General features: G+C 43.8%; 1 protein-coding gene across 1 annotated transcript in view; it reads right to left on the reverse strand.

Moving 5' to 3' along the window:
- Positions 1–572: 572 nt before the first annotated feature.
- The window catches only part of LOC147701321 (putative methyltransferase DDB_G0268948), a 496,840-nt gene continuing 471,495 nt past the window's right edge, over positions 573–25,917 (reverse strand). The window contains exons 6-7 of the mRNA XM_086928630.1: positions 16,671–16,808; positions 573–764 (exon numbers count right to left, since the gene is read on the reverse strand). Coding sequence (XP_086784756.1) covers positions 671–764; positions 16,671–16,808 — 232 coding nt within the window. The 3' untranslated portion in view covers positions 573–670. The remainder of the gene's footprint in view (positions 765–16,670; positions 16,809–25,917) is intronic.

The following is a 25,917-nucleotide window of genomic DNA, read 5'->3' on the forward strand; positions in this document are numbered from 1 at the left end:
CAATGGTGGCAGTGCAGAGGCAGGCACCACTGTCCGGATTATAATCCCTTTATGACAGTCTTTTCATGGCAAGAACCCCACATTAAAAGGTTGTCAGAAAGGGATATGGGGGCCCTCTAACATGTTGTGCCACCACTCACCTCCATGCATCATGTGCCATGCAGAAGCAGCAGCACCACGGTTGCATTTGCTGCGGCCCATCCAAATGACTAAGCCTTGCCACTATGGAGGGACCACCACCTTTCTGACTGCCAGCCTGTTGGTAATATCCTAATAAGGTGGTGAGACTGCCACATGCTCTTCAGGCGGTCTACCGACCACCTCAATAGCAGTCAGCTGTCTGACCACCGGACATCGTAATGATGCCCCAAGTCTTCTGCACCAGAAAGTTGTGCAGTCAATCTAGGAGCAAGGAAACTGTGAAACTACACAAGCTGCTATAGTAGAAACATTATCAGGGTCTATTCAATAATAAAATGCCCATTACATATCGCACACACATACTCTTAAAATAAAAACTTACATTTCAGTTAAACAGACATAAGGAGGTAATTTTTTTTATTTGCGATACTGCATGTGATGATTATTAAACAGGCAAAATGTGCTTAAGTATTTTCAAATCAATTTTTATTACATATTACTTAAAGTATATTGTGAAATAAACATCAATTTATTCGCTTGATTTGCAAGCCAACACACAGCAATAATTGTTGCACATTTCAATCTCAGTTTCTAAAGAAGATGATCCCATGATCTTCAACATCCTGAAAATAAAAATGACAGAGAAAATTAATTTATATGGTTTAGCAAATGTATCGATCAAACTTGTACCTCTCTTCTTTTCTCTCTTTCTGTCAATGCTTTCAATCCCCTCAAAATGTTACTGAAGTAAACATAAGTATGGGCCATTATGAAACACAGAAGAGCCCTTTTGGTTTGTTTAAGATGCTAAATTCATTCAGCTTATTGTTTCTTTCAATAAAGTTAAAGCTGATAAATATGCATAACTGTATTTTGTAGCAGCTCACGCACACGGGCAGTTCGCCTTAGGGAAAATTGGAAAATTCCTCCATTTGTTATACCTTATGCTCGTGTGGTATTTGTCTTATTCAGATTAACCCTATGAAGCAATTCTTATGTCAAAGTTAAAGTTCAGAAATAATGGCATTTAAACATTTGGGTATTTTAAACACACTAAGCCAAATATGATATACCCCAAATCTGTCAGTGGAGCCAAATTCTCAGGACAGAATGAAGCCAATTTCTTTCTATAGAGTGACAACCAAGGAGATACCCCTTACTGTTCCATTTCATTCCTAGTGGTGAACACCCTCGGCTCATTTCACAATGGGAATCATAATTCTGTTGTTGTTGTTGTATAAACATTTTTCCCCTACTCAAAAACATTCCAAGTGATATGCCTGTAAAGCTGCACCAGTCTCAGATCTCCAGGTGTGCTACAGAGTATGTAATGTGACATGTCTAAAGCGCTGCTATTTCCTCAGTTCAGAATTGCCCATGCAGTACAGTGCGTTGGACTAGCTTAGAGGGAGATCAGGCTGTGCGAGATGGCTAGTCTGTTGGGTCAGTGTGTGGGCTGTCAGCGGGCCTATTTTATGGTCTGCTGGGTGGGATTTTACTGCTTGATTTCCCTGATATAAAAACAAGCATTGCTATTAAAGCCAGCATTACCTGCAGCAAGCTCAAATCGATGCAATCTTCCATAACTTGCAGAACATTTATAGAGAGTGCTTTTATAAGTTCAAACCTGCAGTAATTTGCAAACCTTAGCCACTTTTTAGTTATTTAATTCTCCATGTGGACCACTTTATTTCAATAAAAATTGTTGAACATCGCTATTTCACACCAACAGGGTTGAAGCCCCACTCACTCCAACTTTTCTGCGACAGACGTTTGCCATTGTTTATAAGAAGACAAGGAGGTACGCATCACAAAATTCATAATCACAATGCAATTTCCAAGTTCAGTCAATAATGAGAGTTTTGAATAGTTTTAAGGGTTTTATTTTCAATAAAAGATTTAGTGAGTTTTCTTTTTTTGTTCAATCAGAAAATACATCAGTAAAATTAGATAATTGAGATAAAAATATCGTTAGAACAAAAACATAAAGTAATTGATTCAGCACTTTACATATAGGAATAAAAAACATTCTAAAGAATGGGGCAAAATGGTGTTATCAGAAACCCATATTTGAGAGGAAAGAGTGAGATAGAGTTTGAAGCTCAAAATTCAATCAATGAGAATCATCTGAACTTCCTATAACGAGGTCCACAAAAACTCAGTACAGGCTTCAGCACAAATAAGCAAAATAATCATGCAGTAGCAACTACAATCAGCAATTAGGTTGTTTAGGATAGTAAATCAGCATTCAGCTTCCAACATAGAGCTGTTAGCATTCAGCCTCAGTGTGGTACGGGTAGGAGCTTAGAGAGAAAGGTGCTATAAAAAAAGTGTGTTAGCCTACTTTTATAAGATGCACAAAAGTAAACAGTCAAAAGAAATGTTGCAGTTTGTGCTGCTTCTTCTTCTCCTCTCGTCCAATCAATGTGCACTTTTCTTGAGGACAGTCTCTATGGTAAACAACCTTTACGACGAAACTTTTACAACGCACTACCATTACGACGCAACCATTACAACGCAAACCATTACAACGCATTGCGCTGGGGGGCGTTCTAGGATAGGGAATAGATTTAATTTAATATCCAACACCTTCCCTACTATCCACGGGGACTGGAGTTGGAATAGTAAATTAAACTATTCACTATCCAGCACCCCAAAGCGCTATGCGTTGTAATGGTATGCGTTGTAAAAACTGCGTTGTAACGTCATGCGTGGTAAAAGCATGCGTTGTAACGTCATACATCCGTCTCTATCCATTCTTTCCCACTTCTCCACTCAAGGGGGTATAGTTCAAGAAAAAGTCAAAGGGTGGAGCTGCGGCAAATTTGACAGCGCACCCCGACATTTTCAAACACAGGGATGCACCATCTCCAGGTGTGCTACAGAGTATGTAATGTGACATGTCTAAACGCTGCTATTTCCTCAGTTCAGAATTGCCCATGCAGTACAGTGCGTTGGACTAGCTGAGAGGGAAATCAGGCTGTGCGAGATAGCTAGTCTGTTGGGTCAGTGTGTGGGCTGTCAGCGGGCCTATTTTATGGTCTGCTGGGTGGGATTTTACTGCTTGATTTCCCTGATATAAAAACAAGCATTGCTATTAAAGCCAGCATTACCTGCAGCAAGCTCAAATCGATGCAATCTTCCATAACTTGCAGAACACTTATAGAGAGTGCTTTTATAAGTTCAAACCTGCAGTAATTTTCAAACCTTTGCCACTTTTTAGTTATTTAATTCTCCATATGGGCCACTTTATTTCAATAAAAATTGTTGAACATCGCTATTTCACACCAACAGGGTTGAAGCCCCACTCACTGTGTTTGCTCCAACTTTTCTGCGACAGACGTTTGCCATTGTTTATAAGAAGATAAGGAGGTACGCATCACAAAATTCATTCTCACAATGCAATTTCCAAGTTCAGTCAATAATGAGAGTTTTGAATAGTTTTAAGGGTGCTATTTTCAATAAAAGATTTAGTGAGTTCTCTTTTTTTATTCAATCAGAAAATACATCAGTAAAATTAGATAATTGAGATAAAAATATCGTTAGAACAAAAACATAAAGTAATTGATTCAGCACTTTACATATAGGAATAAAAAACATTCTAAAGAATGGGGCAAAATGGTGTTATCAGAAACCCATATTTGAGAGGAAAGAGTGAGATAGAGTTTGAAGCTCAAAATTCAATCAATCAGAATCATTTGAACTTCCTATAACGAGGTCCACAAAAACTCAGTACAGGCTTCAGCACAAATAAGCAAAATAATCATGCAGTAGCAACTACAATCAGCAATTAGGTTGTTTAGGATAGTAAATCAGCATTCAGCTTCCAACATAGAGCTGTTAGCATTCAGCCTCAGTGTGGTACGGGTAGGAGCTTAGAGAGAAAGGTGCTATAAAAAAAGTGTGTTAGCCTACTTTTATAAGATGCACAAAAGTAAACAGTCAAAAGAAATGTTGCAGTTTGTGCTGCTTCTTCTTCTCCTCTCGTCCAATCAATGTGCACTTTTCTTGAGGACAGTCTCTATGGTAAACAACCTTTACAACGAAACTTTTACAACGCACTACCATTACGACGCAACCATTACAACGCAAACTATTACAACGCATTGCGCTGGGTGGCGTTCTAGGATAGGGAATAGATTTAATTTACTATCCAACACCTTCCCTACTATCCACGGGGACTGGAGTTGGAATAGTAAATTAAACTATTTACTATCCAGCCCCCCAAAGCGCTATGCGTTGTAATGGTATGCGTTGTAAAAACTGCATTGTAACGGCATGCGTGGTAAAAGCATGCGTTGTAAAGTCATACATCCATCTCTATCCATTCTTTCCCACTTCTCCACACAAGGGGGTATAGTTCAAGAAAAAGTCAAAGAGTGGAGCTGCGACAAATTTGACAGTGCCACCCTGACATTTTCAAACACAGGGATGCACCATATTCACAGGTATACAATGTACCCCTGTGTTTCCCTTGTGATGGCGCTAAATTTAGCTGCATGGTGCCAATGCAGGCACCCTTGCACAATAGAGGGAGGAAGCCTGCATTGGGAATAATTGTTTATGTGCAGGAATGGACACCTTCCTGCACATACACATTCATTCCCAACTCCCAGCATGCCATTAGAGGAAATAGACCCATGGGGGAGCAGCTAGTAACATTGTTTAAAAGGAAGCGCCTTGGAAGCCTTTTATGCCAATATTCCTATGAAGAAGGAGTAAAGACTCCGAAACGTGGCTGGAATGAATCTTCGCAGAAGGGGAAATGTGGTTTCCTTAAATAAAGTTTCTTGGCGAAATGAACTGTGGTGGAGAGGTGTCCTTAATCGAGTGACAACCTAAGGATAAGTAACATGCCGCAGGCTTAACCGTGGAGGATGCACTGCCCGAAAAAAAAAGGGACCACACAGGAGTGAACTTTGCGAACCCATGAATGGCACCGTTGTTCTCTTCAATATGAACCGCACCTTTTCTCTGCCTGTAGCCCACTGCAGGGCTGTAAAATAAATTTAACATCGATATTGGCATTAAACAGGTCCTAGTGGAGGGTGACATTTATGTCTAAGACACTACAACCCCCAGCGTGCAATTAGAGGAAATTGACCCATCGGGGAGGAGCTGGTAACATCGTTTAAAAGGAAGTGCCTTGGAAGCCTGTTATGCCAAGAAGGAGTAAGGACTCTGAAAAGCGTCAGGAATGAATCTTTACAGAAGGGGAAATGCCTGTGTCCTTAAATAAAGTATCTTGGTGAACCGAACTGTGGTGGAGTGGCGCCCTTAATCGAGGGGCATCCTAAGGATGACATATACTTTGAATCTGCCTTCTCCCCAGTTCAGCAGGGATTGTTCCGTTTGTTTGGAGGGAGGCGCCGCAGACTCGAAGTGAGGCTCAACCACTTCCCACCGAATCCAGAGGGGAGGTTAGCAGTCTATCTTACCTCTCTATAAAATAGCATGCCTGGACAGACGCACAGCGGACGTGCTTAAAGCTTCTAAGGTGATTTGTACAGCAACAGTGCACACAACTGTGGAATGCCTGGAAAAGGGCTCCTTTTAAAAATTCCTATCTTGTTTTAAAATTGCACAGAGCTTAGCTGATTAACTGCACTAATAGAGCATCTGGGAAAGGACTCTCATATCATTGTTCTGCTGTTGAATTGTTTTAAACTCGCCTTATTGGCACAAATATTTTAAACTTCCACATTTATTTATAATTAGCTCACCTCTTGCACTTTGAATCAGCGTCCTCCCAGGTCCAGCACGGATTGTTCTGTTTGTTTGAAGAGAGGCACCACGGACCGGAAGTGAGGTTCAACCACTTCCCACTGAATCCACATGGGAGGTTAGTAGGCTAGCTTACCTCTCTATAAAATCACATGCCTGGACAGATGTGCAGCGGCCGCATGCAGCGGCCGTGCCATTGGCGCACCGAGGGCGCCTAAGGCAAGCCTGTCTGAACCTGGACGTCACCAGGAGCAGGAACACCTACCGAATTTGCCCAAAATGTACTAATAAGGTGAGCACTTCTCACACCTACACTAGTCGAGAGCTGGTTACGATTAATAACAGCTCTACAAACAGAAGAACAGTAAATAAGGATTTCTCCAAACCTAATTAATTGGACCGTTTTCATGCAAAAACTGTAAATTCCAAAGCATACAAGCTCAGCCTCAGAGAGTCAGGATAGCCACGAGCAGGGCATTAGATCTGATCACTATCCCTTTGACAGATAATAGCAAAGGCTGGTACTGCTGTCTGGCCAAAGAAGGTCTCTGCCCAAAAATGCAGTTAATATATCGGACCTGCTGTCCTCCACTAACCCTCATATAGGGTTCCTTTACCACTTTTACAACGCACTACCATTACGACGCAACCATTACAACGCAAACCATTACAACGCATTGCGCTGGGGGGCGCTCTAGGATAGGGAATAGATTTAATTTAATATCCAACACCTTCCCTACTATCCACGGGGACTGGAGTTGGAATAGTAAATTAAACTATTCACTATCCAGCACCCCAAAGCGCTATGCGTTGTAATGGTATGCGTTGTAAAAACTGCGTTGTAACGGCATGCGTGGTAAAAGCATGCGTCGTAACGTCATACATCCGTCTCTATCCATTCTTTCCCACTTCTCCACTCAAGGGGGTATAGTTCAAGAAAAAGTCAAAGGGTGGAGCTGCGGCAAATTTGACAGCGCACCCCGACATTTTCAAACACAGGGATGCACCATATTCACAGGTATACAATGTACCCCTGTGTTTCCCTTGTGATGGCGCTAAATTTAGCTGCATGGTGCCAATGCAGGCACCCTTGCACAATAGAGGGAGGAAGCCTGCATTGGGAATAATTGTTTATGTGCAGGAATGGACACCTTCCTGCACATAAACATTCATTCCCAACTCCCAGCATGCCATTAGAGGAAATAGACCCATGGGGGAGCAGCTAGTAACATTGTTTAAAAGGAAGCGCCTTGGAAGCCTTTTATGCCAATATTCCTATGAAGAAGGAGTAAAGACTCCGAAACGTGGCTGGAATGAATCTTCGCAGAAGGGGAAATGTGGTTTCCTTAAATAAAGTTTCTTGGCGAAATGAACTGTGGTGGAGAGGTGTCCTTAATCGAGGGACAACCTAAGGATAAGTAACATGCAGAAGGCTTAACCGTGGAGGATGCGCTGCCCGAAAAACAAAAAGGGACCACACAGGAGTGAACTTTGCGAACCCGTAAATGGCACCGTAGTTCTCTTCAATATGAACCGCACCGTTTCTCTGCCTGTAGCCCACTGCAGGGCTGTAAAATACATTTTAAATCGATATTGGCATTAAACACGTCCTAGTGGAGGGTGACATTTATGTCTAAGACACTACAACCCCCAGCATGCAATTAGAGGAAATTGACCCATCGGGGAGGAGCTGGTAACATTGTTTAAAAGGAAGTGCCTTGGAAGCCTGTTATGCCAAGAAGGAGTAAGGACTCTGAAACGCGTCAGGAATGAATCTTTACAGAAGGGGAAATGCCTGTTTCCTTAAATAAAGTATCTTGGTGAAACGAACTGTGGTGGAGTGGCGCCCTTAATCGAGGGGCATCCTAAGGATGACATATACTTTGAATCAGCCTTCTCCCCAGTCCGGCAGGAATTGTTCCGTTTGTTTGGAGGGAGGCGCCACAGACTGGAAGTGAGGCTCAACCACTTCCCACCGAATCCAGAGGGGATGTTAGCAGTCTCGCTTACCTCTCTATAAAATCACATGCTTGGACAGAAGCACAGCGGACGTGCTTAAGGCTTCTAAGGTGATTTGTACAGCAAAAGTGCACACAACTGTGGAATGCCTGGAAAAGGGCTCCTTTTAAAATGTCCTTTCTTGTTTTAAAATTGCACAGAGCTTAGCTGATTAACTGCACTAATAGAGCACCTGGGAAAGGACTCTCATATCATTGTTCTGCTGTTGAATTGTTTTAAACTTGCCTTATTGGCACAACTATTTTAAACTTCCACATCTATATCTATACTACTATTATAAAGGAAGAACTTTGAACCTTTGAGGCGGGTAAACTCTGGAACTACAGCGCCAATCCACACACCCGATACATCGTTGTAATTGTCAGGGTGTGCAGATGGACATAGGCTATATAAATGAAAAAAATATAAGTTATTTAAAAAATTTACGAGAAAAAAAAAGTAGTCCTATGGAAGTAGCGCCGGCCGCGACATGCGTGCTGACATCAAACGCTGGTAACTAGATATTGACTGACCTCGAGCGCCGACAATGCCAGTCACTGGGCTGCAAACAGTAAGCTTGGCGTTACAGTGTGCTGCTTCATGTTTACTGTCAGGGTTGGCGGGCGACTTACTGGAAATCAAGCGGACTCCTATCCGGTTCTGCCTCAAAAAGGACGGACGCTATTTTTTTTATACAACTCGTGCCGAAGTTATAGGAGCACTTTATAACAGCACACGTTACATTACATATGGACACGGGCGGGTTGGTGGACACACTGGGATCTCGCCCGCCCAGTGTCTGAACCCTCGACCCCAGGCCTATCTGTGCTTTACTCGAGTGAGGCACCTGGCAGGCAGGCCTCATGATTTGTCGGCGAAGCAGTGCAGCAATAAAGGAGCAGAGCTCTTATTGGCATCTGACTTTCCGGAGCGGATCCGATACCAGCTTGCAGACGCAGCACGAGCAGCCGGGCTCAGCTGCCACAAGAAGTCATTGGTCATCAGAATGAAGTACGTACTAGTGAGAGAGTGCCGGTATGTTTTAAAGTTAACACTTCTGTGCCATATGTGTGTTTAGACAGGCTGCTGCATGACACGCACTGGTGCAAGTACTCTTAGGTAGTGGGGTGACATGCCACTGAACCATAGCCAGGGCTGATGGCCGCACAACTATTTATGAATATTACTGCTCACGCTCTCAAAAAGTGTATTTTTTAGATAATACAGCTTACAGTCGGGCTCTGAAGTAGGCTATGTGTACCTCAGTCAGCCTCTCCTCCTGAGGCTTGCCATGGCCCCCTCCGATGCCTTACTGTGTCATATGTTATCAGACTGCATTGTGCCAGAGAGTGAGTGACAGACAGGTCATTCAAGGAAGCTGGGGGTCAAGCAGGCTACCACAACATGCACGGAGGCCTTAGACGCGGGTTCCTCCCCGCAGCGCAGAGGGCAGGGGGCTCTCCCACTGGGATCTGGGAAACACTCATTCTGTGTGAAAAGGATAAACGGAGGTTAGGCTGAATATGAGATGAATTCAGCACGGGTAGCACAGGAGCAAACGCGGGGAGGGCACAGTGGAAATGACAGTTAATGAGATTTTTCTGTAAAACACATGCTCATTTTCTGAGCAGATACGAGACTCATACATGGAGTATATTTTCAGATATGCAGTGTAATATTGTGTTTATTACCATCATAGAGTGTGAAGAGGGGCTTCTCTCGAGTCATGCCACTCCTCAGCCATCAATGGCAATAGACCACATACAGCACACACATGCACATTTACACATCTGCGCCTCGTATGTTTAAACTGCTAGACTCCAGACTGATAGAGTGCTTTACTGCAAAGGGTGATAGGACACAACCGGGAGCAATATCCGAAGGGGGAAGAGAAATTACAATAGTGAGGAAAATGAGGCCTATGCACCTTTGTGGCTTGCATCAGTATAACCCTAGGAAATTAAAAAAATGTATAAATATGGGGTCAGTAGAGAGAGAACATACTTCGAGAGCAGCAGTACAAGTGCAAGCGACGTGCAATATGTACATTTGTAATAACCATCAGCTGTTGGAATGAGGAATTTAGATGTATTGTTTTCTATGTGATACGTGCTCTTTTACGAGCTGTGCAAGATTCAAGTCTTAACCATTTCAGGGAGCAATTTTCTCGTAGGGATGATCAGCCGGTCTGCAGATTGGACAGTCTGCTGGGATTTCTTTGATTTGAAGTCAAGATTGAGGGAGTTATCCGTGGTGACATCTAGGTATTTAAAATATTTCACAATCTTAGGGAAGATGTCTAGGACATGTAACTTAGCGATCCAGTCAGAAGGAAGGACCTTATAGCTATCTATACTTACTATTATAAAGGAAGAACTTTCAACCTTTGAGGCGGGTAAACTCGGGAACCACAGCGCCAATCCACACACCCGATACATCGTTGTAATTGTCAGGGTGTGCAGATGGACATAGGCTATATAAATTAAAAAATGTATGAAAAAAAAAAGTAGTCCCATGTAAGTAGCGCCGGCCGCGATGTGCGTGCTGATATCAGGAGCGCGGGGAGGAGCTGCATCCAGGAGCGCGAGGAGGAGTGGCGGACATGAGCGCGGGGAGAAGCGGCGGACAGGCGGGGAGGAGCGGTGAGTAGCGGTGGGCAGGCGGGGAGGAGCGGTGAGGAGCGGCGGGCAGGCGGGGAGGAGCGGTGAGCAGCGGCGGACTGGTGAACTCGAGAGCGCGGGGAGGTGTGGCGGATGAGGTAAGGCTCCGGGGGACCCACGGACAATGTCGGGGCGGGCGGGGGCCCTGCAGCCAAGGTCGGACGGGCTGCTACTCCGGGGGACCCACAGACAATGTCGGGGCGGGCAGGGGCCCTGAAGCCTGATTGCTCCCGGACAAGGTCGGGACGGGCTGCTTATATATATATATATATATATATATATATATATCTATATATATATATATATAGATATATATATATAGATATATATATAAATATATATATATATATATACTACTATTATAAAGGAAGAACTTTGAACCTTTGAGGTGGGTAAACTCGGGATCCACAGTGCCAATCCACACAGCCGATACATCGTTGTAATTGTCAGAGTGTGGAGATGGACATAGGCTATATAAACTTAATAATTGTACGTTATTTAAAAAATGTACCGAAAAAAAAGTAGTCCCTTGGAAGAAGCGCGGGCCGCGACGTGCGTGCCCGAGGTGAGGAGCGCGGGGAGGGGCGGTGTCCAGGATCGCGAGGAGGACCGGCGGACATGGCGCGGGGAGGAGCGGGGAGGAGCGGCGGACAGGCGGTGAGGAGCGGCGGACAGGCGGTGAGGAGTGGCGGATGAGGTAGGTTATTTATTTATTTAGATGCGGTGAGCGGCAGAAAAATTAAGCAAAAAATGAAAATCGTGAGCAAGAGGAAGCAAACGGAGATTTACAAAAGTGAGCCAAACGGTGCATTACAGGAGGAAAAAGTTACTTGTGCAGGTTACAAAAGCGTACATCGTGAGCAAGAGGAAGCAAACGGAGCATTACAAAAGTGAGACAAATGGTGCATTACAGGAGGAAAAAGTTACGTGTGCAGGTTACAAAAGCGTAGAAAGTAAACATAGAGGTATAGGAGGAAAAAGTTACGTGTGCAGGTAGCAAGAGGAAACAAACGGAGCATTAAAAAAGTGAGCCAAACGGTGCATTACAGGAGGAAAAAGTTACGTGTGCAGGTTACAAAAGCATACAAAGTAAACATAGGTATAATACTGCAATATATGGAGGAAGGCTCCGGGAGACCCACGGACAACGTCGGGGCAAGCGATGGCCCTGAAGCCTAATTGCTCCCAGACAACGTTGGGACGGGCTGCTAGTTTATTTATAATTAGCTCACCTCTTGCACTTTGAATCAGAGTCCTCCCAGGTCCAGCACGGATTGTTCTATTTGTTTGAAGAAAGGCACCACAGACCGGAAGTGAGGTTCAACCATTTCCCACCGAATCCACATGGGAGGTTAGTAGGCTAGCTTACCTCTCTATAAAATCACATGCCTGGACAGATGTGCAGCGGCCGCACGCAGCGGCCGTGCCGTTGGCTCACAGAAGGCGCGAAGCCCGTCTGCACCTGGACGTCACCATGTGCAGGAACACCTACCGAATTTGCCCAAAAATGTACTAATAAGGTGAGCACTTCTCACACCTACACTAGTCAAGAGCTGGTTACGATTAATAACGGCTATACAAGCAGAAGAACAGTAAAAAAGGAATGCTCCACACCTAAGTAATAGGACCGTTTTCATGCAACAACTGTAAATTCCAAAGCATACAAGCTCAGCCTCAGAGAGTCAGGATAGCCACCGAGCAGGGCATTAGATCTGATCACTATCCCTTTCACAGTTTGCACCCTCCTAGGACAGATAATAGCGAAGGCTGGAACTGCTGTCTGGCCAAAGTAAGGTCTCTGCCAAAAAATGCAGTTAATATATCGGACCTGCTGTCCTCCACTAACCCTCATATAGGGTTCCTGACAGAAACCTGGACTAATCCATACTCCAACCCAGCAATCACAGTGGCACTCCCAGATGACTACCACATACAACAACTAGACAGACCACACAGGACAGAAGGAGGAATAGCCATAATTTGCAAAGACCCCATCACATTATCCATACTAGACCAAGTATGCAATGACAAGCTGAAAATACTGGTATTTAAAATGAACTTACACCAAAGTCTTAGTTGGAAAGGACTATCACAATCACTCATATACCTCTATAGGCACTCACACACCGCCAATCATCCATAGAGTTACTCACACACTTAGTCAGTCATGCAAAGAATTAATCACACTTTCATTTACTCACCTATACATTTATACAAACGGGAAACATCCTTTACAACAAAACTTTTACGACGCAAAGCTATTACAACACAGGTTTTACTACGCATACCTTTACAATGCATTACACTGGGGGGCGCTCTAGGATAGGGAATAAGTTTAATTTACTATCCAACACCTTCCCTAGTGTCCACGGGGACTGGAGTTGGAATAGTAAATTAAACTATTCACTATCCAGCACCCCAAAGTGTAATGCGTTGTAAAGGTATGCGTAGTAAAACCTGCATTGTAACAGCATGCGTTGTAAAAGCATGCGTTATAATGTCATACATCCCCATACAACCACTCCCACAATCACTCACCCTCACATATAGTCGTTAATATACTCCAACACTCACATATACTGCCTTTCACATATATGTAGTTACTCACACATGTACCAGTGAGACATCTCTTCACTCACCAACACACCTATACACACACACTCACCCACCCATGCAGCCTTTACAGATGCACTTTTGAATCCATACACCCAGTGAATCACCCACTCACACATCTATGCACAGAGTCACTAACCTCCCACCCACACAAACACTGAGGCACCAATACAGATACTCAGACAATCAATCAATAACCCATAAAGACAGTCATGTAGCTATTCACGGACCCATGCAGCTGCTTACACAACAACAGACAGACTGATACAGACATTCATTCACACAGTTTAGTCACTAACCCATGGATTCAGTAAGATATGTTTAATCTCTTACTTATAGAGTCAGTCACGCACCTACTAAATCATCCATTGAGACACTCATGCACCCTCTCATTCTTCAATACAGCTTGGCCGACATATATCAAATATATTTAGACTTTACAGAAACACACAGTCACTGAATGATGTCATTGGTGATGTCATCAGTGATGTAATTTGAGATGTCATCAGTGATGTAATCAGTGATGTCACTGACCATATCATGAGTGATATAATATGTGACATAATTAGCAGTGCATTGCGGGGACACGAGTTATAATTAGCAGGACTAACTAACGGCCGGATTTCGCTGGTTTTGTACAACTGAAATGTCCAGCTAACTATAACGTGCCCTAAACCTGTGTTTTTTCAGTGAATTTTAAAGGTTTTTTAAATGCTAATTTCTAACTATGCCTACAGAGGTAGGACGTGCAGAAAGAGGAATAAAGGCACAGAGGGAAGCAAGAGAAATGCAGAAAGAGGCACCAGAATTCCAGACAGATGAAGAAAGGTGCAGAAAGAATCAAGAGATGTGAACAACGAACTAACAGAGAAGCAGGAAGAGGGCTTGTTGCAACATCATCCTGACGGGTACTGGTGGTAACGGACTCTGAATTACCAGGCCAAAAGCCAGTGCTATGCTAAAAGACACTTAGAATACAGTGAAAACGCCTACATATGCTAGGGAACACGTTGCGCTGGGGTACCCATGTGATCGGCATGACCTCGTCTGTAAGGCCCTAGTACATAATAGAGCAGGGGGATTAAAACTACCTCTACGTCAGAGGTGCAGAATTATGCTTCTTTAAGTAGTAGTCACGTTTGCAGGGTAGGGGAGTGAGGGTGCTGGGCCTCCGACCTCAGGAATTCTGCTGCATAGAACTTAGAGGAGGTGCCAAGAGGGCTTCTTGGCCCCAAAGTCCCTCCAGAGTAAATTAGACTTCATCCCCCGTCCAGTAGTCTGCCAGGAGGTGAGTTTGCAGAGTGGTGAAGAAGGGGGGCATGTCCTTCTTAGAGGTCTTAGCAATCTCACTGTGTGGGACTTACTGCAGGTAACAAGAGGGGTAGCTGGCCCCCCAATGATAACCTTGAGGGCCAACTACTCCTCCTATTACATCCAGTAAATCCAACACAACAGGATTGCTAAGTTCTCATAGCATGCCATGCCCCCTTTGCCCACCACTCTGCAAACCCGCTCCCTGGCGTGCTTTGTTGCTGGGGGTCCTTTATTGGACAACTAGCCTATGTCTTACTTCAGTAAGCCGCACATAGTGGGATTGCTGAGAGGTGGACAAAGGCCAAGCCTCCTTTCCCTACCACTGCATTTCACCCCCTGGTGCTTTCTAAGTTGGGGTACTAAGTTGCAGAGAGGTGTTTAGAGGCCACGCCCCTTTTTACACCTCTCTGCAACGCAGCTCTGTGAATCTTACTGGAGGTACCTGGTGAGCTAGTTGGACCCCAGGGACCCTCAGGATTCAAGGGGACTTTAACGTCCAACTCAAAATGCGCCACAGGGTGTGTTTGCAGTGGTGAAGGGAGGGGGCGGGGCCTGAGGTGACATGTGTGCAAACACACCCTGTAGTGCAATTTAAGTTGGGGAAATAATTTGTCTTCAATCCTGAGGGTCCCTGGGGACCAAATAGCCCACCCCTTACCTCCAGTAAGCACCACTGCCCTGTATTGCAGAGAGGTTGCCCAGGCCAGGCCCCTTTTTTCACCAGTGGCCAGTGGTGCGCAGTGGTGAAGGAAGGGGGTGTGGCCTTCAGTTAGAGCCACAGAGTTGAATTGCAGAGAGGTGTAAAATGGGACATGGCCTTGGACCATGTGGTGCTTGCTGGAGGTACATGGTGGGCTAGTTGGACCCATGGACACTTAGGATTCAAGGGGTCTTAATCCCCCAACCTAAAAACTTCCACAGGGTGCCTTTGCACAGTGGTAAAGGGAGGGGGCGGGGCCAGAGGTGATGTGTGCAAACATGCCCTGTTGCGCGTTTTAGGTGGGGAATCCTGAGGGCCCCTGGGGGCCAACTAGGTGAACCAGGTACCTCCAGGATGCGCCACAGGCCTGTGTTGCAGAAAGGAGGTCCAGGCCATGCCCCTATTTACACCTCTGTGCAACGCAGCTCTGTGGCTCTAACTGGAGGTACCGAGTGGGCTAGTTGGACCCCTGTGACCGTCAAGATTCAAGGGAACTTAATCTCCCAACTTAAAACGACCACAGGGCGTGTTTGCACACATGTCACCTCAGGTCCCCCCTACCTTCACCACTGTGCAAACGCGCCTGTGGTGCATTTTAAGAGGTAGTTCTAATCCTCCTACCCTATTATGTACTAGGGCCTTACAGAAGAGGTAATGCTAATCACAAGGGTAGCCCAACACATAGTGTTCCCTAGTGTATGTAGGTTTTTTCACTGTATTCAAGGTGTCCTTTAGCATAGCATTGGCTCTAGGCCTGGTTAGTCAGAGTTACTGGAGGTACCTAGTGGGCTAGTTGGACCCCAGGGACCCCCAAGATTCAAGGGGACTTAATCTCCCACCTTAAAACGGCCACAGGTCATGTTTGCACACATGTCACCTCAGGTCCCCCCTCCCTTCACCACTGTGCAAATGCACCCTGTGGTGCATTTTAAGAGGTAGTTTTAATCTTCCTGCCCTATTATGTACTAGGGCCTTGCAGAGGAGGTCATGCTAATCACAAGGGTACCCCAACGCATAGTGTTCCCTAGTGTATGTAGGTTTTTTCACAGTATTCAAAGTGTCTTTTAGCATAGCACTGGCTCTAGGCCTGGTTAGTCAGAGTCAGTTACCACCAGTTCCCGTCAGAATAATTTATGGGTACGGGATGATTTTGCAACAAGGCCTTTTTCTTCTCCTCTGTTGGTTCTTTTTGCACATGTCTTGTTTCTTCCTGCACTTTTCTTCATCCTTGTGGACTACTGTTGCCTCTTTCTGCATTTCTTCTGCTTCTTTCTGTGTGTTTTTTTCTTTTTTCTTCACATGTCCAACCTCTGTAGGCATAGTTAGAAATTAGCATTTAAAAAACCTTTGAAATTCACTCAAAAAGCCATAGGTTTCAGGCACGTTATAGTTAGAAATTAGCATTTAAAAAACCTTAGAAATTCACTGAAAAAATCATAGGTATATATTTCACATCTGCTTGCCCAATGGCCTGATGGAGACTTTCAAAATGCATTATTGTAGCATCTCATTTTCTTTACCTTTCTTGGAATTGTTGCAGGAATTGTTTCGCATCAATTGAATTTTTCAACAGGAACTTCTGAAACATGCCAAGTGACTCAACATACCCCATCAATTCTGCAAAGGAGATTGTTCTCTTCAACAAAACCTTTGTAACTCTGTAGACAATAAAGAGGATAGATAGAGGCATTGGATTCTGTCCATCTGACATACTTATTCTCCATTATGAAAACTGATTCTCGGTGTGAAGATTATAAAGCTATAAAGATAATATGAAAATTATATATTTGGATGGAATTATTTCACATATTCTGCTTTTCGGGTAGCAAGAAACAGAGGATATTTTTTAATACAAAGACCTAATTAAGGATTGCACACACACAATGGTTTTTTCCGATATAGTTGCTACTCCAGGAATTAGAACATTTTCAATACCTCTTTTCTTCCTCCACATGTACATCTGACCCTACATTTTGGAGAAAATTGTATAGTACAAAAGCAGAAAATTGGGCAAATGAAATTGAATAGATTTTTGCATTAGTTGTAATTTACTAAAGTATTTACCAAGATTAGGTGTTGTTCACATTTTTGTTAATTTTCACAAACAACACATATAACATTTAAATATATTCCATTTACAGAAATAGCTCACAGGGCTGCAAAATGTAGAGAGAGTGCAGCATAAGCAGCCACAATGGTGCTAGATCGACCTCTGCCTTTAAGAGTACAGAAGGTCTGGGAAAGACTGTGCCTGGCTGAAAGTAAACTACAGAGCAAGTTAAAAGTGGATATGGTATTCCCTTCATCTGTGACAATCCTCTACTGTGTCTGCAGAGTGGAGAAGGTCCTGTGTTCAAATAAAGATAGTGCTACTATAGCTAGAGACCAGGAACCTTTAGACATTAGGGGACAGATTTACAATAACTGGCACATCTCTGCATATTAGCATTTTGCGTTGCAGAAAAATAGCCTTGCACCACCATGGATGTGCTGCATTTACAATACGATGCACCATGGCGCAAGGATGGAAAGATGTGTGACTTATCTTCTGACGTAAAGTCAGCGCATTGCTGGAGTTGTGGCAACACAACTTCAGCAATGATTAGGAATGCCTATTCCTCACATGATGCGTTACTCCTTATACCTGCTTCAAGCAGGCGTGAGGTTTTGAAGCAGTGGCGTTGTAAAAGTGACTCGGTGAAATCTTGTAGGTTTCATTTCGTCCCTTTTACGAGGCTTTCCTATGTCGGAACGCCCACCCTACATACATTCTACCTGATGCAGGTATAATGTAGCACAGGGCTTTACAACGTGACGGATCTCACGTAAATATGTTGCATAGTGGTGCATTGCTGCTAGCTATTTTCTGTTGACCTGAAATGGACTTGTAAGGAACCTCATCTAAACTTGAACCTTTGGATTGCTATCTGAGTCCAACAGTCAAGAGGGCTCTCAGATTTTCCAAGTCAAAAAATAAGGGCCAGTTTCATATGTTGGCAGAAAGGGAAATTCATTGCAATGGTGGAATGACAGGGCAGTTTTCCCTGCCTGTCACTACCAGGAAAACCCTTAAAGTAGGGGGTAGCGAAAACTGCTAAAAGATCCCATTTTGTGGGGAGCATCACACGTTTTTATTTTCAAAAATATTTTTTTTTTATAGAACACCATTTTGGTAAAGTACTATCTCACTCACAGGGCCCTGTACAAAATAGAAAATTGCGTTGACAGGAACTTCTGTGACCACCCATGGCGGACCCTCCACCAAGGCTATGGAGTATTCACTTTGTCACCCAGGAGGAATGATGGGCCGGCTGCACAAATAAATCAGACCATAGAACATGTTCTCAAAGTTCGTAATTCATCATTGAAGGACTGGGAGAAGACTCGAAGACTACTTGAAAAAATACAACCTTGTTGAATTATTCTTACTGGGTATTGATGCCATTGGGGAATAAACTACAAAAATATATTGGGACTGATAAACTGAAATTTAAGACTTTGTCAAGTCTTCATCATCTTCAGCTTAGAATGATGCCCCACTTGTGACCTTTTACTTTTATAAATCTAAGTACAAACCATATAATTTCGTCAGTCCATGCTTAGGCCCCATGAAGGGATATACATCCCCAGACTACTGCCCATCAGGTACTGACATTATTTTGAACTGACACTGTTTTAACAGAACATGTTTTGTTTTCGCTATAACACTATTTTAAATTTCCTTAATTTTATGCAAAAATTAGCACTCTCACAGCAATGATTCAATCAGTCCTTAAAATATAAAACTACAAGGGGGCGTGGCCAACCGCTGAGGATAATGGCCGTTTCGTGAAGCGGCTCTGACCGAGCACACCTGCTCCACTGTAAATCCGGCCAGTAATCCGGCTTAATTCTGGGCAATGACCATAGATTCGGGGCCCCTGGCATGGTGGGAATCGATTGAGCCATGAGACTGCCAATTCCTGCTGGCGGTGCCGGGGAGCAGCCTGGTGTCACATTTAGCCCAACAATGGAGGACTTTGAAGTGGCGGAGGGGTGGGAGGGCCTCCAGCGCTGACTGCGCTGAAATAGTCGATTGCGGACCCCCTTGGCGGCCTGAATATTAGAGCCTGCCAGTTGTGTCTGGTGGTTGATGGGGGGTGGCTGGGGGATCCTTGGCACACTTGGAGGTGGTGGCTGTTTGTGCTATTGGGGCAGTGGTGTATTGCAGGGCCCGGTGGCTGATCGGGTCTAAGCCTCATCAGAAACTCTTGTTGTGGAGGTGCCCACTTGCAGACCCAGCACTTGGAGGGGTGCTGGTTTGTAGCCCCCAGGACACATCCGGAACTGTTTGCTGCCTGAACGGGCGGGGCAGAGGGACTGCGAGATCTGTTGGCCGATCAGGTCTTGACCTCTCCTGCACCCTGGGGCACCTGTTTGATTACTGGGACATGGCGTCACACCACTGCAGGGCCTGGCGGCTGACTGAGACGGTCTCTCCGTTGTCGAATGTGCTGGTATCCACCCGTGATCTCCTGGGACAAGACTGCTGGAGCTGCACCTCCCTGTGATGCTAGAGATGTGGTTGGCCGCAGCGGGAACCCGCTGTACTTCCCGGTGAGTGTTTGACACAAGTGGTGGACTGCTAATTGAGACTTGAGGATTGGCCCCATGAGATCCTAGACATTTTTTGGCCCAGCCATGCGGCTGTCATTGCTGGTTCTCCCCCTGGCTTTGGGTGGTGGGGGGCTCTGCATCATCATCATCTGCCCCTCCTCCTTATGACTCCTCACCACTTACTTCTGCCACAAATAAATGTGAGCTCAGTGTCATACCTTTGAGTGACTACCAGCTGCACAGGAGCCGGCCCAACCAGTACAGCTTTAACTACTTGTGTGCCTGAAAAGCAAAGTGGAAGTGACCGGTCCATCCTATCTGGGTCTGGGTTCGTGCTCCTTGGCCATTCACTGACTGAACTGAGCCTGTTGGGCTGTTTTAACCTTGTGTGGCATTTGCTCAATATTAGAAATGGGAAATTTTTGGTTGGCTGAGGCTTGCGCCAAAGCCAGGCAGAAACCACCACTCTAGTCAGGGTAAGGAAGTTACCCGCCAAGATAACCCCTGCTCACCCCCTTGGTAGCTTGGCACAAGCAGTCAGGCTTATCTCAGAGGCGATGTGTAAAGCGTTTGCGCGCACACCCAGCGACAACACCCAAGTCCCACTACAAAGGAAACTCCACACAAGGGTATATAAAAAATAGTCTTTGTATTATACCACAAACATTAGATAATAAACATATATTTTACAAGGTGTCATGGGCACGGGCAGAATGTAGAGGGGATTATTTACATGGGACAGGGCCATCTGGAGTATTCACTTTTAGAACTAGCACGTGGAAGATATCATAACTGTAGTACCAAGATTAGCACATGTGGCACACAACCAGTACTCACTGGTAACAGGTAAACACCACCTACGTAATCCTACAACACCTTAGGTAAATATCACACAGGGCACCATTACCTCACTATCAAGTCAAGTCAAGTCAATTTTTATTGTATAAAATGATTAAAAATCATTACAAAACGCATCTAGATCAACTTGGGACATAAAACACATTTTAAAATATTGGCAAATAAAACTGTTTGTAAGTGGCAAGTAAGAGACAGTTATTTCAGGTTGGTGGTATAATTCCAAGGTCAGCTTGCTGTAGGAGAGATTGGGCTTTCATCATATATTTGACCCCCCTGCAGGCCAGCATAGGACATGATCCATCTAGCCATTGGATTACGGCTTGCCTACAAGTCCGAATATTCAATTTGTTAAAAATGTTCTTTAAAAGCCGTCTCCTCAAGGCCTTAAGTGCCGGGCACACACATAGTAAGTGCGGTAGTGTTTCATTTCGATATCCACATAGGCGACAATGGGGGTCGGTGTGGCAGTTTTTCCAGGCTGGTAGCAGGTCCTTTGAGAACTGTAGACCTAATCGATGTTTTATATATCTTTGTTTTAACGAATTGTTAAAGTGGCTTTCTAGGTAGGCCTGCGGTTTATCCCGGTATATGAATTTATCACGGTCCACCCGTGTCGTCTTTTTGCGGTAATTATCTTGTCTTCCAGATAGGATTCCCATTTGACCGCATTATTTACAATTTTGTCAAAAGTGGATCTGTCTGGATTCATGTCCCAGGATTCTTCAATTCCTATACAGATTAGGGATTGAGACAGGTAGCCTCCCCAACTGTTTGGAATTTGCTGTTTCTGTTGAGTTTCAATTTCTTTCCAGCACAGGTTGTCCAATGTATTGGCTTCCGACGTGCGTATTTTATGGCACAGTTTCACAAAGGTTCCCATACTGCGAAACTTTTGATTTAGAAGGCCAAATTCTAGGCGAACCTGCGCCGGAGCTGATGATTTTGGAAGGTTTAGTACTGCCTTGTATACTTTTGTTTGTAGGCTGTTTAACAGCCCTGCTTCTTTGCCACACCAGGTGGCCAGTGCGTATGATAAGGATGGTAGGGTTTGAGCTTTGATCACTTTCAGCAGGTGTGAACAATTTGGACAACTTAGTTTATTTTGTAATTGCCGGTATGCGTAGATCAGAGACTGTGTTTTTGCTTTTAGCTCGGTTTTATGTTCTTTGTTCGTCGGCCCTCGCCCCAATTTCAAACCTAAGTATTTGTATGAAGTTTCCTCCTTTATTGGGGTGCTATTTGCATACCATTTGAATATTTGCTTTTTAGGATCCACAATGCGGACAACCTTAGTTTTTTCTTTATTCAGTTCCAAGCATTCGTGCTCCAAATAGGTTGTCAAGTTATTGATCGATCTTTGCAACCCTATTGGGGTTTGGCTCAGAACAACAATATCGTCTGCATACTGCAGGAAGGGAATTGGGATTTTTGACATGTGGGGTGGATGGCATTCCCCAATCTCCATGTGGTTCGCAATATCTGCCATGTACAGGTTGAATAAACTTGGGGCCAGTACACAGCCTTGTTTTAGGCCCTGTTGAGTTCTTATTTCGGCCGTTACGCTGCTACCGTCTCCCAGTTTTACTCGAGCCCAGGTGTTGCTGTGCAGGACTATAATTGCCTCCAATAACTTCTTCGGGATACCCCATGATCTTAGTTTTTCCCATAGCCGGGATCTGTTCACTTTATCAAAAGCTGCTCGAAGGTCTATAAAGCAAGCATACAGTCTCGTCCCCCTTTTTGCAGCTTTTTCCTTCAGGAGCGCCAGGGTTGTCAGGTTTGTCAATGTACCCGTCCTTGGCCGGAAACCAGTTTGGAACATTGGTATTATGTTTGTATCTTCCATCCAGTCCTGAAGGAGTGATAATAGGCATGATCCATATAGTTTTGCCTCAACATCCATTAGCGATATCAGCCTGTAGTTCCCCGGCTCGTTGTGGTCACCTTGTTTAAAAATGAGGTGAATTATACTCCCATTCCAGGATCTTGGTGGCTTGTTCTGGTTGTAGATTGCATTGAAGAGTGGAGTTAAATATTCTGCCCAAAATTCAGGCGAATATTTAAAAATAGCATTTGGGAGCCCGTTTGGACCCGCTGCACCCTCTTTTCTCAGGCGTTTTATTATGTCTTTAAGCTGGTCTGTTGTTACTAGGGTGTCGGTCACGGCATTCACTATTTTTTCTGATTTACTAAACTGTGAATTTTTGGGGTTGATCTTGTTTCCACTACCCAACGATTGCTTCAGCTTGCCTCCTGGAGCATTAACTTCTTTTCCCAGCAAATTTTCTGCATGTTCGCAGTTTCTAGTGCATACTTTGCACTCCGAATTACAGTGCCTTTGTTCACCTCCCGTCCTGTCGCTGAACATGTTTTCAACGTGCTGGGTCCATATACTTTCTCCAATACCTGCCTCCTGTTTTAGGGTATTCCCCCTTGTCAGTTTATTGATAATACCCCAAAATGACCTGGCATGTTTGTGTTTACTAGCTATTAGTAAGTTAGTCCACATTTCCTCTTGGTACAGTGTTTTTGCGCTCCTTAGCATGATCTTATATTTTTTTCGCATAACTTTCAATTCCGATTTATTTGATTTTATTCCACTTTTTATCAATAATGCCTGCTTGCGGACTTCACGTGCAATTTTTCTTTTTTCTTCCCTCAGGGTAGTAGTGTACCAAGGCTTTTTGCCAGTGTTGAATCTTATTGGGTTTTGATTTGTACGTGGGGGATTACTTGTTACTGCTTCGCATAGGTGTTCCCATGTTTTTACCAGATTTCCTTTTTCTTCCGGTGTTAAACTAAGCAGTTCGTTTTTGATTTTATCCATTGTTGGTTTTATATCCTTTCCTCTCCATTTTAGTTTACGTAGATTAAATTTTTCAGTATACTGGATGATGGTATTTTGTTTTTCCGTCTTGGTAACCAACATTATCATTTTGGTAATTAGAGGGAAATGGTCACTTTCCACACGTTGCTCCACTGAAAAAGCACTCACCGTTGGTAACAGGCTGTTGCTCAATATTGTGAAGTCTATTGTTGACTTTCGGTTACCGCTTAGAAAGGTTATAGGTATACCACTATTCCCACTGAATTTCTTATTTAGAATGAAAAGGCCCAGTTCTTCAAGAGCTTGCGTTATCTTGTCATCTTTTGTTAGGTTGCTATTAAAATCACCTGATATAATCATGGAATACGTCTCATGAGTGATTTGCAAGGCCCTGATCAAGGTGAGTAGAGTAATCAGTTTTTCATTTTTTTCCTTCTTTTCCGGATGAACATAAACGTTGAGCAATAGTAGGTTACAAGAGCCTGTGCCGGCGACCAAATTCTCCGTGAGTTTTATTACTTGTATCCATTTAACCATAGTGTCTACTTCTTCAGTATGCCATCTGTGTTGTTGGGCGATATACGTTGATAAGCCTCCTCTAGGATGTCCAAAGTTAGAGGGTTTTTCGGCGAGGACGCGAAATTCGATGTATCCCGGGATGGAGATTTGGCGCAGGTTCCAGGTTTCTTGTAGCAGTATTAAGTCGTGTTGATCCAAGAAGTTTGCAGTTTCGTGGTCATGGCACAAGCTGTTGAAACCATGTACGTTCCAGGAACAGAGGCTGATCGTGTGCGGATTTGCAGCAATGGATTCCTCTTGATTATCAGCTGTTGACCATGGGTGTAACATGGTAACTTTTTCTAAATGACTCGTCTTGTTAGGAGCATTTTTTGCTCAAAGCCGAAGCCACCCAGGTCCAATCTGTTGCCTGTTCACGGGTGCCTCTTTGTACCGCTGTATTTTCTTGTCTATTTTGTGGTGTATTTTTTGCAAACGCTCCTTTTAAACATGATTTTTGGCTGTTCCCCTCAGCCTTTGTCTTTTTACATAAGGTTAAAGTTTTTAAAAGTGGAAAAGGATATTTTTTCCGGTCGTCTCGCCTCAGTGTAATGCCCCAGGCTTCAAATGACAAACTCATTTCAAGTATTCTATCAACTATTTCTTTAGTTGACCAGGTGGTTAAGGACTCTTCTACCTCTGACATATTTTTGGTGCACCTAAATTCTACTGACAAGAGATCTTGAGATTCTATGTCATTCAATTCTGGAATTTCTCTTAATAGCCTCATTATGTTGCCTCTATTCAGAAAATCTTGTGGTCCTGATGTCTGGTATTCCGGTATAAATGTCAGTTTATTATTTGTTTCTGCTTGTAATTGTGCGCTCGTTTTAGCTTGTGTGTCTTCTTCTGGGTTTGAATTTACTGTTGTTTCCCCTTTTGTAATTATTCTTCTCCCTTGACTTAGTGTTTTTATTATTAGATCTTCGAATGGACCATCTGTTCTTCTCAGATAGGTGGTTGGTTCATTAATCCTGTCCGTGTTTTTATCGATGATCGGGTTTTGTGGTATATGTATGCGCCTTGTTTGTTTGTTTGGTTGGTAAGTACTGCAGGTTCGTCCATCTTCGTTTAAGTTTATTTTTATTGGTGTTCTTTTGTTTTCCTTTTCATCTGCTCTTTTTATAGGTTGACTTTGCTTGTATTTATCTGTTATGTTTTGTTCGATATCCACGAAGATTGGGCCATTTTGGTGCCTTAATTCCTGGTTTGTTGATTTGACCTGGAGTGATTGCGTTTCATCTGTCTGGTGGATCATTGCTGTGTGATTTACACTGACTTCATTAGTTAAGACCCTTTCATCAGACTCCTCTTTCGTCTTATCTTTATCCTGAGTTCTTGGGGAGTTTTCTTTTTTCTTTATTTGACTTTTCGGTTGTGTAATCCATTGTATATGGTTTGGTTTTGAGGAGGTTTGGAGGGGTGAAGATTCTATACTCAGGCTGGTCCCATTCACAGCATTTGACTGGTTTGGTTGGACCGGGGGCGTGTTGATGTGTTTTGATGCTATTACTTCAGGTGCTGGTTTCTGTTTCCTATTAGCGGTGTGATTAAAGATGGGATAGGTATGAATATCTGTTGAAGGTTGGAATTTAAGTTGAACCCTCCCTTTCCTTGCGCGCTTCCTTTGCCTTTTTGCTAGCTTATCTTTAGACTGGGTCATTGCGTGTTGTGCTTCCTCTTTTTGATCTGGATCGTTGTCAGGTTTTTCTTTACACTGCTTGCTTATTTCCTCCTCTACATAGCTGTTTTGAGTGGAATCTCTTACTATGAGTTGGCTTCCAATTCCCACATCTGATTTTATTGACTCAATGTTGCTCAGAGTTTTGGAGTTATGTTTTATATCCATTGATGACTGGACCGCCCTTAGTATGTCATTTAATATTAATGGTAAATTTGACATATTATCCACTAGTTTGCCACAAACA

Source organism: Lissotriton vulgaris, chromosome 7 (genome assembly GCF_964263255.1).
Source record: "Lissotriton vulgaris chromosome 7, aLisVul1.2, whole genome shotgun sequence".
In the NCBI taxonomy this organism is placed as follows: domain Eukaryota; kingdom Metazoa; phylum Chordata; class Amphibia; order Caudata; family Salamandridae; genus Lissotriton; species Lissotriton vulgaris.